The sequence below is a fragment of the Trachypithecus francoisi genome, unplaced genomic scaffold, assembly GCF_009764315.1.
Source record: "Trachypithecus francoisi isolate TF-2019V2 unplaced genomic scaffold, Tfra_2.0 Lachesis_group11, whole genome shotgun sequence".
NCBI classification, from domain to species: Eukaryota; Metazoa; Chordata; class Mammalia; order Primates; family Cercopithecidae; genus Trachypithecus; species Trachypithecus francoisi.
Window position 1 is genome coordinate 101,792,109 of NW_022681456.1, and position 18,175 is coordinate 101,810,283.

Genomic DNA, 18,175 nt, shown 5'->3' on the forward strand with positions numbered 1-18,175 from the left:
AAAAATTCATTGTAAAATACAGCTTCAATAGGAGAAAACAAAATTCCCAAGATAGGTTCATATAAGGCTGAGTCACCAAAGACTATCTTCAGTGTAAGGCTAAACAAGGTGTAAACCCACCCACATGGAAAGTTACATGCCTCAACCTTGGCACTAGATGTAGGGAGAGGTTAAAAAATTCTTCGAGAATTTGAACCACAGGTTAATATTCATGCAGATCTACCATCTAAATTCACACCTCAAGTATAGGCCAAAGCATGTCAAGCAGAAAAATTTGGCACTGTGAAGTTGATAGTGCACAATGTGACTGACAGAAATGTATACAGATACTGCCCGGAAGAACTCTTTCAATTCAGGTCTACAGAAATTGTAAGACTCCTTTGTAAGATGCATTCTAATTTTAGAATGTGAAAATGTGGAAAAATTGTGTTTTAGAAATGAGGTATAGGGCCAATTTGCACAGTTAGTGACTTCTTCAGCATGCTAAGTAGCCTTAGATACTTGAAAGGGTTTTGTAAATTCCAACTGGAGCTAACTAGGAAATCATAAGGCAGACAGAGATAATATAAAGAAGGAGAGAGTTACACAGTCCCTCCAAGCCTCTCTGTATTCTGGTAGGTGGTAGCTAGATTCTCAGAAATGACAGATAACACCCAGGTTGCCCTCCTTCCTTTCATACCCATGGGAGATATTACATTTCTCAGAGCCTAGATCAGTGCCTGTCACATAATAAATGCTCCATAGCTTATTTGAATTAATAAATCAATGGTTTGTTTGGGGACCCCTCTCTCACTTAGCTTGACCAGACCTCAAAATCCTTTTAAAACAGCGATCACTAATAATAAATCAAAGTTGGCATAGATTTGAAACCTATTTTTCATCTTTGAGCTAGAGATTTTGAGGCCAAAAATAATTTGAAGATGGAACAATTTGAGAAAGTACTGGCCTTTGAAGTCATAAAGCCTAAACTACAGTTCCAATTATATAAGAGATGTGATGAATCTTTTATTATCAATGTCAGGTTTCCCATTTGGAAACAAAGGGGTAATTTCTCTCCTGCCTACCTCAGAGAGATGTAATGAATCTCAAAAAGGATGATGGATGTGGAGTGCTTTTTTCCATTGAAGTGCTTGGCAAGTGAGCTTTATAATATTTTAGACAGCTTATTTTTACATCTATATTCAGGATGATGGACTTGAATAGAAAAACACTAAAGAGTTTCTGGCCGGGCACGGTGGCTCAGGCCTGTAATCCCAACACTTTGGGAAGCCGAGGTGGGCAGATCATGAGATCAGGAGTTCAAGACCAGCCTGGCCAATATGGTGAAACCGTGTCTCTACTAAAAATACATAAATTAGCTGGGCATGGTGGTGCATGCCTGTAGTCTCAGCTATTTGGGAGGCTGAGGCAGAAGAATCGCTTGAACCTGGGAGGTGTAGGTTGCAGTGAGCTGATATTACACCACTGCATTCCAGCCTGAGTAACAGAGTGAGACTCGGAGGGAGGGAGGGATTCCAGTTAAGGAGATGTCTAGTAAAAAAAAGTGTTTGCTTTTTGGAACCTGGGCATAAAAGACTTGACTAATTCCTAAAGTCCTTATTAGTAAAGGGCAGTGAGGCTGTTAACAGGTCTAAGATAAAGACTGCTGAATTTTGGAAAGAGTTAATTCCAACATGTTAGATTCTAGGTAAGATTGCTTTGCATTCAGGTGAAGGTGAGACATGGAGGAAGCTAGGATTTATGGCCCACTAGGATTTATTTTCTTGAATAATAAATTTATGTATGAAAATAAAGGTAAGGGATTATTTTCATACTATCTCAAGTTTAGATATGCTTTTAAAAATGTTAGTGAAAAGTCACAGCTGACCTTACTGGGAGTTAGAGAGATGACATTTTAACCCAGGGACTGTGACTCAGGATGACCTCGGAATATGTGGCTGTTTAAGGTTAGCATACGCTGTATGGTCAATTCATAATTCATGAGAATCATAATTCAACCTCTGGATGAATAGTATGAATTTTAATTAGGTGAATAACTCAGATGAATCTCAGGTTTCTTCAATTTATAGATCAAAATTCTAGCATTTTATAACTAAATGAAATTTAAGGGGTGTTTTCTGGTCATTCTCCAATTAATGCTCATCTATTTGTCAGATAAATGTTATCAATTTGAGCACAAATTTTTCTCACAATGTTCCACTGCCTTTTATCTTCTAGTGTTCTATAAAATTGTATTGTTGTTGAGTTGTGAGATAAAGCACGGGTGTTAGATTTTATTTATCAAATCTGATTCTGCCATTTGTTATATTTTCTTCACCTTCCCCTACCCCAGCTTGTATGTTTGGAAAATAATGGTACCAAAGGATAAAATAATCCTGATAAAATTTACAAGTTTAGACATGGAAAAGCAAGTTGGATGTGATCATGACTATGTAGCTTTACAATCAAGCAGTGGAGTGCTTATTAGTAAGTATGTTACATTTCTTTTTATTTATCATTTTAGAGTATCTGAAAGACCAAAGAGATACTAAGGGATGTAAAATAAAATTTCTGGCTGCTCTGCCTATGGAGTAGCCATTATTTAATCCTTTACTTTCCTAATAAACTTGCTTTCAGTTTACTTAAAACAATAAAAATAAAAAAATAAAATTTCTTTTATTGTACCAAGGGCAATGATCTCACCTTGCACACTGTTCCCTTCTAGAAGGGTTAAGGGGAGGATAGTAAGAGTGGAGACAGTGGTCAGCACACTGACTATTCTCTTCAGTGTTTTTCTAAATTAGGAACCAGATCCCACATTCGTCTCTCAAGTTCAATAACAGTGTTGAATGCAATTGATGTCACGGTTGTCAGAAAACTCCCTTTTGAGGCAATTTTTTTTATTATTTTTATCACAAAAATGGGTACATGTTTACCAAATTTGATAAATACAGATGAGCCAAAGGAAAAAAATATAAACCATTCATAACCCTGTCACCTAGAGATAATCTCTGTTAGCATTTAGAGGTGTATCTATTTACACATACACTTTGAACTTTACATTGTTTGATATAATTTCCTTCTCATAACACAAATGATCATTTCATGTCATTCAATTTCTTTTATTGAATACCTCTTATAAGCTACATAAACATAACCAATATATCTAACTTTGTTGAAATACTCTGTGTTAACCATAATAGCTTTCTAGAGCTGGTACAGACCTGGATCTCTAGATCTCTATAAGGTCAATGGTTAGGACAAATGTCTCTTCACACATATTTGACAGGAAGCTATAGACAAAGTACTGTACTAGAGGTTATAATATTTATTGTCTAAATTATTTCATGCTCAGGCCTGCTATTTACACAGTAATTATTCTTTCAACCAATCGTTTGTTAAAAATTAACTGTATTTGAGATATCATACCAGGTACTGGACATTTTTCGAGAAAAAGCACCCTCTGCCCAAATAAGTTGTAGTTTGAGGTAATCAAAGGTGTAACACAAAGTTGGAAATACCGTTAGAACAGGGAATATGCTGTGCTGATTCAAAAAAGGTAGCTCTTATTTCGAGTGGTTGTCTGATAGTTTATCGGGGAGCTGAATTTTGAGTTAGGCCCTGAAGAATGAGTAGAATTTGGATATGAGAGACTAGGGGGTGAGAAGACGACTGGAATAGCAAAGTCACTGAAGCAGGGAATGTTGAATGATCAAAGGGCCATTAAATAGTTTAGTGTGTTTAGACCAGAGATCTCATGGAAGATGATGGAAAACAAAACAAACATGGATATGTTTCCACCACTCTTTAGTCATGTTATTTCACTTTCCTTTACTTCTTTTAAGGTAAGGTCTGTGGAAAAATATTGCCCTCACCATTGCTGACAGAGACCAGTGAGACCATGGTTCCATTTGTTTCTGATACAGAAGACAGTGGCAGTGGCCTTGAGCTTACCTTTACTGCCATACAGAACTCAGAAGCAGGTGAGTGTTTCAGGTATTGAATTCCCTGCCATTTTCCCTTGATGTGGGTGGGGAAGAGGAGGAGGAAGTGCCTTTGGCCATTCACTTTGAATTTCCCCAATGCTTCCACAGGGTCAGGGTGTGGAAGTGTGGCTATACTGGTAGAAGGGACAAATCACTCTGCCAAGTATCCTGATTTGTATCCCAGTAACGTAAGGTGTCATCGGTTCATTCGTGCTCCAGAGAAACACATTATAAAGGTAGGCAACTGAGGAATCACTCTACCTCATAGAGGATAGAGTTAAGTTAGTTAGGCAGAACTTAATTCATCTGGATTGTTAAATTGCTGTTATGACTAGGAGCTTCTTTTTGCCATATGCTTTTTTTTTTTTTTGTAACTCTGAAAAGAGATCTCTGTGTGTGGTTTTGAAAACTTTCAGTGGTTTAAAAGTATATACAATGAAAAGTAAGGCTCGTCATCAGATTCCCCTTCTACCCCTGGAGACAAACACTGATAACTTACTAGTGTCCTTGGGAGGTATTTTGAGCATTTACTTGTGTGTGTGTGTGTGTGTGTGTACTTATGCTACTTGGCAACGCCTTGCTCACTGAAAAATATCTCAAAGATCTTTCCAGCTGAGCCCACAGAACTCTTTTTAATAACTGCATAAAATATTGTATGATATTTTAGAACACATTAAGGCAGTTCCCTATTAACAGATGTTTATTGAGTTTCCAGTCTTTGGTCATACCAGCCGTGGTGTCATGAATATCTGCCAGTCTTTGGACACATGTGGATATGTATAATTCCCAGAAGTAGACTTGCTGGGTCAAAGTGTTTGCACATTTAAATGTGGTAGTCATTGCCAAATTGCCCTTCAAAGAGACTGCAATTATTTACACTTCTATGTGAAAGCATATGAGGATGTGACCAAGAGCCTTTAAATACGCAGAGGAAAACCCTTTAAGCTTCTCTCTTCTCTGACCATTTCCCTGGTTCTGTTTCATTTGTACAGTTGACATTTGAGGACTTCACTGTCAAACTTAGTCCAAACTATATTTATGATGCTGTTGTGATTTATGGTGATTCTGAAGAAAAGCACAAGTTCGGTAGGTAGCCTTCACCCTTCAAATATGAAAGTGTTAGACTAATCAGAGTAGTTGCAACATGGACTGACTTCCTTGGATACCATAGGTAGAGTGGGAATATGAATTTCTTGCTCTGGAAACTCAGAATGCCATACAACTTTAGCTTTAAAACCTATGAGCCAGCAACTAATTTGCATTCCATTTTAATGGAAATGTGCAAAATGTAAAGATTGTTTCAGACTCTATGTAAAGTGAAAAGGCAGTCCCCAGAGAAAGGATAAAATGGTAATAGTGAGTAAATTTTTGGCAGTTATTTAAGGTAAATTTTAAAGCTTCCTTTTTTCTGTATTCCTTCTGTTGCTAATATTTTGATATTTGTGTCCAAGAAAAGTAACCAAAACCTATAATTTCTATGTAGGTATAACAATTTTAAGACTTTTAAAACTTCAAATATACTTTTAGTTGTGACCTAACAATTTACTGAGTTTGAAGATTTAACGTCCAGCCCTCTAACCACTTTTGTAGGACCTAGTATCTGTCCTTCAGCTAGATGTTTGTGTGGGTTAGAGGCCAGGATTATAGATTGGCTTGGAAGATTTATTTAGACATTAAGGGCAGCTTAGTGAGAGCACAATGCCATGATTCTGCAGAACAGTGCTTGTATAGTGTGAGGTTTCCATGAAAGTGACTTCAAGTGTTACCTCTTTTATAAAGTATGCTTATGTCCTGTTTGGAAAAAGGAATATACCAACTTGGGTGGGTTTTTTTCTTATTATTTTTAACTCACCTCTTCTTATTGTCTACAAAGTAATAACCAATTGAGTTTCCGTGCATACTGGAAATCAAATGTCCTTATTTTAGAGCTTTTTCTGTGTAATTGAAATTACAGTGCATTGTTACTGTGAAACTAACATTTAATTCTCACATGAGATGTAAGGGTATGCATACGAATCAAAGTTGGAGAAAACTAAAGTGGTTGATTAGAAAATCGGGTGATTATTTTACTCTGTGTTCTGATTTTTTTTAAATTATAACTATAAATCAAACTCTCCTAAAATCTTTCAGCTAAACTTTGTGGAATGTTGACCATCACTTCAGTATTCAATGCTAGTAACATGATGGTGATTTACTTTAAAAGTGATAGTAAAAATCGTTTGCAAGGCTTCAAAGCTAGATTTACCATTTTGCCCTCAGGTGAGTATAAACACTTGTGGACTTTTGCTTATGAAAATGGTTACAGGGAAGATTATTTAGCCTTGTTTACCTAAATGTAGGATAGCAATCCCCTCAGTAAGCATAACAAAAATGCAGATTTCTGGATCCACCCCCAGAGACCTAGATTCTGTAGATCTGAGATAGGGCCCAGGAATCTGTGCTTTAGGAAGCACCTCAGGTAATGCTCAATAAATGGCATCTACTGGAACATAAAGATTCCACACGCCACACACAGAAAGAAGATAATTAGGATTAAAGAAGGTAATTCAGAAATGAGATTGACTGGCTCTATTTTACCAAGTTAGGGGGTTTTGAAGAATTAATAGGTATCCCGGCATTCTGGAAGATAAAGTACATGCTACTCAGACAAAAAGAATATCATACGCAAAAACCCTAACAAAAGAGAATGGACAATGTATAAGAAAACTACAAATAACTCAACATGTTTTGAGTTTTGGAGGGAACAATAGGAAAGGCAGGAGTGAGATCCTGTTGAACATGAGGCATTAAATTATAAGTGCCAGAGTGATAGGACAGCTAGCTAACATTTGATTATTTGCTCTGTAGCAGGTATTCACTGAGCATTTCACATGCATTACCTCATTTATTCCTTCTTACATACATAGGAGCTATGTGCATTGCTCTCCTCTCACCAGTGAGGGAACTGAGGCTTTGAGAAGTTAAGTAACATTCCCAAAGATGCACAGCTGGCAAGAGATGGAGTCAGAACTTGGTCTCTCTGACTTCAGAGTAATCTGGAAGATTATGAATGAACTTATATGCAAGAAAAGTACTAAGAAAATCATTGTAAATAATTTATTCTTTATATATTGTTTTATTATATATACCCTTGTGGGGATGGAATATATGAAGGAAGCCAAGTCCAGTATTGTATTAGTCAGGGTTCTCTTAGAGGGAACACATACACACACACACACACACACACACACACACACACATATATATGTGTGTGTGTGTTTTTATTAAATATTAACTTACATGATCACATGTAAGTTACATGATCATGTGTGTGTGTGTGTGTGTGTGTGTTAAGTATTAAGTTACATGATCACAAGGTCCCACAGTAGGCTATCTGCAAGCTGAGGAGTAAGGAGAGCCAGTCCGAGTCCCAAAACTGAAGAACTTGGAGTCCAATGTTCTAGGGCTGGAAGCATCCAGCACGGAGGAAAGATGTAGGCTGGGAGGCTAGGCCCATCTCTCTTTACGTGTTTTTCTGCCTGCTTTATGTTAGCTGGAAGCTGATTAGATTGTGCCCACCAGATTAAAGGTGGATCTGCCTTCCCCAGCCCACTGACTCAAATGTTAAATTCTTTTGGCAACACTCACACAGACACACCCAGTATTAATACTTTGTATCCCTCAATCCAATCAAGTTGATACTCAGTATTAACCGTCACAAATATGATTTTCAGGATCCTAGCTTGAATGGTGAGGTGAATGGTAGAAGCCACTAGATGATAGAGAAATGTTAAGAACAAGACTATATTGACTCTTAAAATCACTTAGTTCAATTTAAGACGTGTAGATATTAGCTTGTGGGAAATCCAAGTGGGGATATCTAAAAGTCTTAGGTCTAGGATTCAGGAAAGAGATTTAGATTGAAGAGAGAAATTTAGAAGTCATCTACATGTAGATGAATAAAAATAGAGTAATGAAAATTACCTTGGCAATGTATTTTCAGGCTAAACAATGAGATCCTGAAAAAAAGACATATTGAAAACAGACAACCATCAATATATAAGGAAAACCATGAGATTAACATCAAGAAACCAAGGAAGGAAGAAGTACTTAAAAGAGCCAGATGCAACAGGGATATTAAGAGATATACAAGAAATCACATTTCTGGGATCTGGCATCTAGTGTATGAATGGTTGTGTTAGTGAGATCTACAGTAGAGTTGTTTTATGATTTACCAGGGTAAGCAAGGGGGGTCAGTTAGTGCAACTTCTCTAATTACTTTCAATTAAAATTTTATTTTCTTCTACAGAGTCTTTAAACAAAATTGAACCAATGTTACCTCCCCAAAACAATCCTGTATCTACTGTAAAAGCTATTCTGCATGGTGAGTTGACGACACGTTATTACTATCTGTTTAATCTTGTTTCTTCATTAACTAGATGTCTCTTTTGAACGTCCTTATCTTATATTTGCTATAACTCCACAGTGAAGAAGAATGAGTCTTGTATTTAGGTCCATAAAACGTCCAGAGTCCTATTTGGATTTATAGTTAGACTTATAAGTAGAGGGAAGAACAAATAAGCTTTAGGTTAGGAAGAAAAGGGTATAAAGCAATGTTTTGTCCTCGTCTATTCCTCTACAAATTTAATATCTAAAATGACTTCTATAGTCAGTGTGGGGCAAAGGGAGAAAACAAAGGTTTTTTAATTTTGAATTCACATTGGCATCTTTTAATTTTCTTATGCTGTAAGGCATCTGGGTAAATACTATGATCCTTCATTTTTCCCCATGCATGTATTGAATATGTTTAAGTTGATGGACTGGAATAGAAAGTTGCATAAGGAGCTATCAGAGAAGAAAATATCTGCCTCTTGCTGGAGGATTGGAGAAGGCTTCCTGGAGGTTAGCACTTGGGCTATGGGTCTCACCAGCTCCTGATAAGAGAACAGCATTTAGACGCCTGAGCAAATTTGATATGTTTGAGGATTAGTACGTGGAGTCATATTGTGAGAATGAGAACTAAAACAAGAAGATATAATGAAGAATCTTATGTACTCTCCTAACAAACTTGAAACTTTCCCACTAGAATATAAGTTCCATGAGGGCCAGTATTTGTATCATCTGTTCTATTCCACCAACAATATATCACCAACGTCTAGAACAGTGCCTAGCAAACGGCAAGCACTAAATAAATTTTGCTAGATGAATAAATAAAATTCTGTAGGCCAGTCCCTAAAATTCTGGCTGCCTAGCATAGTCACCTGGGCAGGCTTCTTAAAATCAGATTTTTCAGAGGTGAGTTTTGGGAGTCATTATTATTAAGCCTATCTGATGTTTGAGAATCACTACTGTTAACTATGGCAAGCTATTGGAGGAATGTGCTCTAAATCACTGCAACCTTATGGGTCACTGATTTCATCTTCTTTACTATAGATGTCTGTGGCATCCCTCCATTTAGTCCCCAGTGGCTTTCCAGAAGAATTGCAGGAGGGGAAGAAGCCTGCCCCCACTGTTGGCCATGGCAGGTGGGTCTGAGGTTTCTAGGCGATTACCAATGTGGAGGTGCCATCATCAACCCAATGTGGATTCTGACCGCAGCCCACTGTGTGCAATCGTGAGTGAAACTGGTATTTTACCAACGTATTTAGCACACGCATTTATAAGTAATGCCTAGGACACAAGGCTGACTGCTAAGATCAATCCAGACTAATTCTAAAATGAAAATCTTCTTTTAGTGTTTCTTCTGCATAGCCATCTAGCTTATATTTAAACAATGTCAGTGAAGGAAAAGTTAATCAAATCTTTTTTTTTTTTTTTTTTTTTTTTTTTGAGGCGGAGTCTCGCTCTGTCGCCCAGGCTGGAGTGCAGTGGCGGATCTCAGCTCACTGCAAGCTCCGCCTCCCGGGTTTACGCCATTCTCCTGCCTCAGCCTCCCGAGTAGCTGGGACTACAGGCGCCCGCCACCTCGCCCGGCTAGTTTTTGTATTTTTAGTAGAGACGGGGTTTCACCGTGTTAGCCAGGATGGTCTGGATCTCCCGACCTCGTGATCCGCCCGTCTCGGCCTCCCAAAGTGCTGGGATTACAGGCTTGAGCCACCGCGCCCGGCCGTAAATCAAATCTTGACTGCTCATCCCATTTAAAGAGATCTCTTATTATGTAGAGCTGAAGTCTGCTTCCCGATTGCAGAAATCCGTTGGTCTAAATGTACTGTAGTTCCAAAACTAAGTTGGGTTCTTCTTTCATGTGGTAGTTCTTTCTATATTTGAAGACTCCTCTCACATTCCCATTTAGCTTAATCTTTAAGCTAAGTGCTCATGGTTCCACTGTTGGTTGTTAGTAATTCCAGATGCCTTACCACACAAGCTACCTTCCACTGGATTGGTTTAGGATTGTTCCTTTGCAAATATGGATCATGTCAGTGGAGAGCACAATAGAATAACCTACCACCTTGATTATTGCACTATTGGGGAGCTAAAATTTTGGTTAATTTTTAAATGTTCTTAAATTGTGAAGTCTTCCATTATATGAAATAATATACATAATATATTTGTAGTTTAAAGAATAGGTATTAATGTTAAATGAACATTTGTATTGCCGGCATCCAGTTTAGGAAGAATCTTTATACTTACCTTTCAAGATGCCTTAGAATCCCTCTCAAGAAATACTATGCTAAATTTACAAGGAAAAAAACTAACAACCCTATCAAAAAGTGGGCAAAGGATATGAACAGATAATTCTCAAAAGAAGACATTTATATGGCCAACAAATATATGGAAAAAAAGCTCAATATCACGGGTCATTAGAGAAATGCAAATCAAAACCACAATGAGATACCATCTCACACCAGTTAGAATGACGATCATTAAAAAGTCAGGAAACAACAGATGCTGGAGAGGATGTGGAGAAACAAGAATGCTTTTACACTGTTGGTGGGAGTGTAAATTAGTTCAACCATTGTGGAAGACAGCGTGGCGATTCCTCAAGGATCTAGAACCAGAAATACCATTTGACCCAGCAATCCCATTACTGGGTATATACACAGAGGATTATAAATCATTCTACTATAAAGACATATACACACATATGTTTACTGCAGCACTATTCACAATAGCAAAGACTTGGAACCAACCCAAATTCCCATCAATGATGCACTGGTTAAAGAAAATGTGGCACACACATACCATGGAATACTACACAGCCACGAAAAAGAATGAGATCATCTCCTTTGCAGGGACATGGATAAAGCTGGAAGCCATCATTCTTAGCAAACTAACGCAGGAACAGAAAACCAAACAATGCTTGTTCTCACTCATAGGTGGGAGCTGAACAATGAGAACACATGGACACGGGGGGGGGGGGGGAAACACAGGGGGTAGGAGACAAGGGGAAGGAGAGCATTAGGACAAATATCTAATGCATGTGGGGCTTAAAATCTAGATGGTGGGTTGATAAGTGCAGCAAACCACCGTGGCACATGTATACCTATATAACAAACCTGCAGATTCTGCACATATATCCCAGAACTTAAAATTTTAAAAAAATCAAAAGAGAAAAAAATGCTATGCTATATTTCTTAAATGCTGTATTCATACCTTTCCTTTTGGGGGATTTTAATATATATGTATCCCTAAAACAGTATATGATTTGGTTTTTCTTGGTTTTGATCTTTATGTAACAGAACTGTAGTTTATATTCTTGTGTCTTACTTCATCTCCATAATACCTTGTATAGATTAAGCCATGTGACTGTGTATAACTGTAATTTGTTTTCAATCCAGACTAGTTAAAGCCATCCCTTGTTCTGGGCATTGGTATTTTTGAAAAGCTTCCCAAATGACTCTAATGTGCAGAGGGTCAAGAACCACTCCCTGCCTCCCTGCCCCCATCTTTTTTTGAGAACAGGTCTCTCTCTCACACAGACTGGAGTGTAGTAGCGTGATCATAGCTCACTCTAGTCTTACCTCTTGGGTTCAAGGGATCCTCCCACCTCAGCCTTCTGAGCAGCTGGGACTACAGACACATGCCACCATGCCCGATTTTTGTTTGTTTGTTTTGTTGTTGTTGTTGTTTTGGGCTTTTTTGTAGACACAGTGTCTTGCTATGTTGCACAGACTGGTCTTGAACTCTTGGGATCAAGTAATCTTCCCACCTTGGCCTCCTAAAGTGCTGGGATTACAGGCATTACCCACTATGTCCCGCTTCCCTGACCCCTTCTTGATCAGTTCCCCGCTTGCTCCCAGTAGGCCAGCCTCATGGGCCTTTCTGTTGCTCAGATATACTGAGCTTGTTCCTGTCTCAAGGTCATTGTAGTTGCTGCTTCAGGACAGCTCATTATGTTTAGTTGTCAACTCTCCTCAGGCTGTTCTTGGCTGTAAACTTCTAAGACTTTCCTTGGTCATTTTGAGAGGATCTCATCTGTTTTTTTTTGTAGAACGTCCCTCAGTTTAGTTTGTCTGACATTTTTGTCAATTTTACTAGGGTTATGGATTTGGGGAGGAAGACCACAGAAGTAGCATACTATTCTTATCATATATCAAGGGTACATGCAGTCAACATGACTTATCACTGATGTTAACCTTGACCATCTGGCTGAGGTAGTGTTTACCAGGTTTCTCTAATGTAAAGTTACATTTTTCCCCCTTTCCATACTTACTCTTGGAAAACAAGTCAGTAAAGGTAGCCCACATTCAAATTATTCCAGCTTTGGCCATTGTGAGCTCTTTCAGAGGTAGAGACCAGCCTTTGGCTTCTGTCTCTTTGATACTCCCTCATATTTTGTAATACTGCAAGATACTCCAGGTCTGTCGTGTGTATTTCCTTCTCAGTTCCTGCACCAGCCATTTCTCCAAGGGGCCCTGATTCATTTTATTGGGGAAGGGTATGACAAATCATGATCTGATGCTGGGCATACCAGTTGCTAGGAGCACATCATTGGTTCTAGGCCCTCTCAGCTGACAGAGCTAGAAAATATAGGTATGTATACTAACCCATGTATATAAACATATCTATCTGTATCTATTATCAAGCTAAACATGGGTTCATACAATATTTTCAACTCTAATTCAGTACCACTTGCTTTTGTCTAGGCCTTCTCTCCCTTATAAAAACCTATTTTTTTTTAAGAATTCTATCAAAGTGCATTGAATGTACCATGGAAAAGATGCTTCATGAGTAGCTGATTAATTTGTTAAAATTAATGTATTAGAAAAGAAAATATTAGTATTGAGTACAGAGACACAGAAAAAGTTTTGGTAGATTCCCTTTTCAAATTACATGGTCTATTCTGAAATGTATGTGATGAGCCATGTCGCCTTGCAGCAAGATACAGAATGTAACAAACTTATTCTTCCCAAGATAGATATTCCACGTGATGAATCAATTGAAATTAATAAACAGCTGTAAATGTCTGCGAGCCACTTGTTAGTCACAAAGAGAATTTGTATTTAATTTCTTCTTAATTTCTTTAAAAATATGTATTATAATAGTAATGTTTTTGGGGAAAAAGGCAGTTAGAGAAGATTATCAAGTAAGAGCTTAAACTACCCTCTCCATTTATCTAACACACTCTTTTTCTCTAGATGTCATCAATGTTAAGAATGTTTCAATTGTCTGATTTTCTAGTAATATTTAAACATACATGTATATATTTTATAGTATTTGTATATATCACATTTTTTGCACATAACATTATATCTTACATTTATAGTGGTATGGTAAATGTCTATGTGCCATGTTTTTTAATAGTTCACAGTTGCCTAAGTTATTTGACCAGTGAAATGTCTTTTTAAATCTAATCCTTGAAGTCTGCGGATCTTTACACCAGGAGTGTACTAATATGCTGGTGTAACAAAAACCCTATTTCCTACACGTGCCCTGCCTTTTAGCTTCCCTGGCACTGGTTGACCCTAGTATTAATTCTCAAACTTCAACATACTCCAGAATCACCTGGAGAGCTTCTGATTCTTTAAGTCTGGTGCAAGGCCTGAGCATTTCCTGATGGTGGTGTTCCACACTTAGGAAAATTTGGTGTTCTCATCTTGTTAATTCCACACAGGATTTTGTGCTCACTGGGACTTTTAACTTACTTTTGGAGACCAAGCTCACTTTGCAATTATATATGTGACTCTTTTGTCTAAAATTTAAATCAGCTACTGAAACTTCAGTGACTTTCTTTCTGTGATCAAGTCAGGTGGCTCTCTCTTCTTCCATAGCTGTAAGTGACACATGCTCCATTGTTGGGTTGGGGATAAGATCCTAAGAGTATAAGAAATGAAATTTTATATGGGAGATGGGGAAGAAAAGGTGAAGAAATCCATCAATTGATACCTTGAGCTATTTTCCCACTACTGGAAAAATCTCAAGCTTTGTGGTATCATAAAGTATATGTGGCTTTGTCGTGTTTTATTTTTACAGTGTTCTCCATTAAACTGAAAGTTATTTGATGACTGTACATGTAAAACATCACAAGAAACTGTGGTCTACATTATCAACTCTACCATCATTTTTATTACTTCATTGTATTGTATACACTTTATTCTATATAAAGATGTGGAGTAGATTTAAGAAGTTTCTTCACTACTAAGTACTTATTTAGAGGGTGACTTTGAAAAAGTTTAATCCTTTCATTAGCATGCATGGCAGATAATAAGAATGATAATGGCTACCATTATGGAGTCATTACCATCTACCAGGTACTTGCCAAGTACTTCACATGAGTTAGCTCCCTTAATAAAGGCATACTGAAACACATGAGTAAGTCAAACCCATTATGCAAGGAATTGAAATGAGCATGGTTATGACTGGGGAGAAGATGCCTACATGCATTAAGAATCTCTACCTTTGAATAAGGTATATTGAAAAATAATTTCAGTAACTTTACTTTTCCTGAAGAAACAGTGTTTAAAAAAAAAAAAATGGAAGAATTGGTCTCCAAGTAGAAGTGACAGTGTATTGGTTCCAGTAGAGGGACTCTTTCCTCAGACACTTTTTAAGCTGGAGATTTTGATATGGTAAATTAATGGATATTGATTCAAACTTCTTAACATCATTTTGAGGTATATCAGAAGTATGCAGAACTTTTCACACAATGAACACCCATGTAACCGACACCCAGATCGAGAAACAAAACACTACATTAACTAGTACCCAGCAGTCGCCCTTGTGCCTCTTCCAGTCATCATTCCCCTAAAAGGAATCAGCATTCTGATTTCTAACGCAATAGTTGAATTTTGCCAATTTTCAAACTGATAAATTCCTTTGAACTTTAGTTTCATAACTCTGATTTAACAGAAGATGGAAATCTGAGATATGATCCAGTGAGATCATAATTTGGCAATATCAAAGAGTAAAATATAGACCAAAAGCTACCTTGTCACAGGTGTAATTTTTTAAACATATTCTTAACATCACTATGAAATAAAGCTTTAATTATTTTCATTTTTCCTCCTCAACCTAAAAAAGGCTTTGGTAATATTTGGCAAAGTTTCCAGTGATACTTTATGGTCAAAAGAAAGGGGCAGGATACATGATCAAGAGCTCTTCTTCACATAGATCAGGAGGCACCATATGCCTTCCCTGGGAGGGAGATCACAGAGGCAATCGGACAGGGGACTGTTGCCTCGCTGAACTGTGCAGTGCGTGTTAGTAGGACCAGATGATGGCAGGGCGGTTTCCCTCATGCTGTTCTCCTGATGGTGAGTTCTCACAAGATCTGATGGTTTAAAAGTGTGTGGCTTCCTTTGCTCTGTCTCTTCTGCTTTGCCGTGGTAAGATGAGCTTGCCTCCCCTTTGCCTTCCGCATGATTGTTAAGTTTCCTGAGGCCTCCCCAGCCATGCAGAACTGTAAGTCAATTAAACCTCTTTTCTTCATAAACCTCTTTTCTTCAGAAAGTCTTCAAAAGACTTTATAGTCTCAGGTAGTCTTTTATAGCAGTGTGAGAAGGAACTGTTACAAACGTGTTTTCATGTCAAACTTTCACTGTTCTGTCTCCAGGAAGAATAATCCACTCTCCTGGACCATTATTGCTGGGGACCATGACAGAAACCTGAAGGAATCAACAGAGCAGGTGAAAAAAATGTTTTTACAGGTCATTCTGCCTGTACTGTAAATGTTGTCACATGCCAAGGAATACCTTTAGCTAAAATATGTAATTGGTTATTAATCTCCTAGAGCCCTTTTACACTTATCATTTATACCCACATTTAAAAATGTAATTTGAAATTACATTTTCACTTGAGAATTACACGAAGTAGGTCGGAATTGCAAATTTAGGCCCAAGGACACAGGTTTGCAAAGCTTTGTTTCTCCAGCACCACCTTTATCCAGAAGGTGGTTCACAGCCTCCTGCAGGTTATAAACCAAGATTGCTCTTTTATATTTAATACAAAGTCTTCTTCATTGCTTAGGTATGTAAGTGCAGAGATTTAGGATTATTTTGGACCATCAACAAGGAGGTAGCTGGATTCTTTGACTTTCTTACCTTGTAATTTGCTTACTTGCCACTGATACAGGTGAGAAGGGCCAAACACATAATGGCGCATGAAGACTTTAACACACTAAGTTATGACTCTGACATTGCCCTAATACAACTAAGCTCTCCTCTGGAGTACAGCTCGGCAGTGAGGCCAGTATGTCTCCCACACAGCACAGAGCCTCCGTTTTCCTCAGAGATCTGTGCTGTGACCGGATGGGGAAGCATCAGTGGAGGTAAGCATTTTTTGTTTCTTAAACGTTAATGCCGGTTGTTATTTTTGAAAATAAGTCATGGAAATGATATCAAGCAGCATCCGCTTCAGCCCTCTTCTTTCTAAAAGATAGAAACCACGTTTTATTTAGCTGTAATAGATCAGCAAGTAAATAGAGAATGAGCTATTTAAAACTTTTCCTTCAGGGTAACTTAGATTATAAATAGGCTAGATTAGCAATCAACAAACCTTTACTGTAATGGGCCAGATAATAATCCTTTTAGGCTTTGCAGGTCATCTGGTCTCTATCACAACTATTCAAGTCTACCGTTATAGCATAAAGCAGCCATTGGAAATATGTAACAGAATGGGTTCCAACAGAACTTAATTTATAAAATTTATATTTCATTTAATGTGCATGTGTCATGAAATACCATTCTTTGGATATTTTTTAACCACCTAAAAATGTACAAACCATCCTTACTTCATGGATTGTGCCCATTTTTGGGGGTGGCACAGAATTTATCCACTGGCTGTCGTCTGCTCACCCCTGTCTACGGTATAGAACTCTTAAAGGCTTAGTAAAACAGTGAAAGATCGGAATGGGTTGATATTTGTTTTGTGCTTCTTATACCACAAGATCATTTTCTTTGTATATTTCCTTTCTGTATGTCATTTATTTGGAATCTGTGAGCTTGAAGGAGAAGGGAATTTATATTTGACTGCTTACAGTGTTGATATTCACTGCTTACTGTGCTACCTGAAGCCAAATTGCACTTTCATAAAAACCTTCACACCCAACACATGAGAAGCTTTTATCATCCCCATTTTACAAATAAGGAGGTTGCAACCCGAAGATCTAAGTAACTTGCTGAGATCCCATAACTAATGAATATCAAAGTGAGGATTTAAGATCAGTGTGGCTCAGCTTATAATCATTCCTTAATGGCTTCTCATTACACATACAATCAAATCCGAACTCCTTAGCCTAGCTTGGAAAGCTCTGTGTGATTGGGCCTCTCTACTTATGTCTTCCACATAATTTCCCTCTTTTTTTCTTGTGGTTAACCTTCAGATGCCGTGGTCTTTCTCCTTTCTCTTAAACACCAAGCTTTTTCTGCTTTCTGAAGTTCCTCATTTTGTGTCTTTCTACTTGGAACACTCTTATTACAATCTTGTCACATCTGCCTGCTCATTATTGCATTTTCAACCGAAATATCACTTCCTTTCTTGGCCCACACTGCTGCAGCAGGACAGGCTTCCAGTCACATTCCGCACTACCTGGTTTTATCCTCTCACTGCACGTTAATGTATTTGGCATGATTTCATGCAGTCATCTTCTGCATCTCACCCACTAGACTGAGAACCTCTTGGAGGCGGATCTGTCATTGACCACTTTCTCCCCAAGGCTAGAAGCCTACATGGCATTCAGTAAATATTTCTTGGCTTACCTGCTTCAAAGCCCTGCTCTCTCTGCCTGCTCTCTAATACCTTTGACTTTTAGCAGTTCCATGACTACCAGGCAACAAAAAGATAGTTAGTTTTAT

At 37.9% G+C, this 18,175-nt stretch overlaps 1 protein-coding gene across 1 annotated transcript in view; it reads left to right on the forward strand.

Moving 5' to 3' along the window:
* The window catches only part of OVCH1 (ovochymase 1), a 56,208-nt gene that overhangs the window by 16,559 nt on the left and 21,474 nt on the right, over window positions 1–18,175 (forward strand). The window contains exons 10-18 of the mRNA XM_033222536.1: window positions 2,333–2,466; window positions 3,825–3,962; window positions 4,074–4,201; window positions 4,958–5,051; window positions 6,096–6,224; window positions 8,254–8,328; window positions 9,378–9,558; window positions 15,937–16,009; window positions 16,455–16,650. Coding sequence (XP_033078427.1) covers window positions 2,333–2,466; window positions 3,825–3,962; window positions 4,074–4,201; window positions 4,958–5,051; window positions 6,096–6,224; window positions 8,254–8,328; window positions 9,378–9,558; window positions 15,937–16,009; window positions 16,455–16,650 — 1,148 coding nt within the window. The remainder of the gene's footprint in view (window positions 1–2,332; window positions 2,467–3,824; window positions 3,963–4,073; window positions 4,202–4,957; window positions 5,052–6,095; window positions 6,225–8,253; window positions 8,329–9,377; window positions 9,559–15,936; window positions 16,010–16,454; window positions 16,651–18,175) is intronic.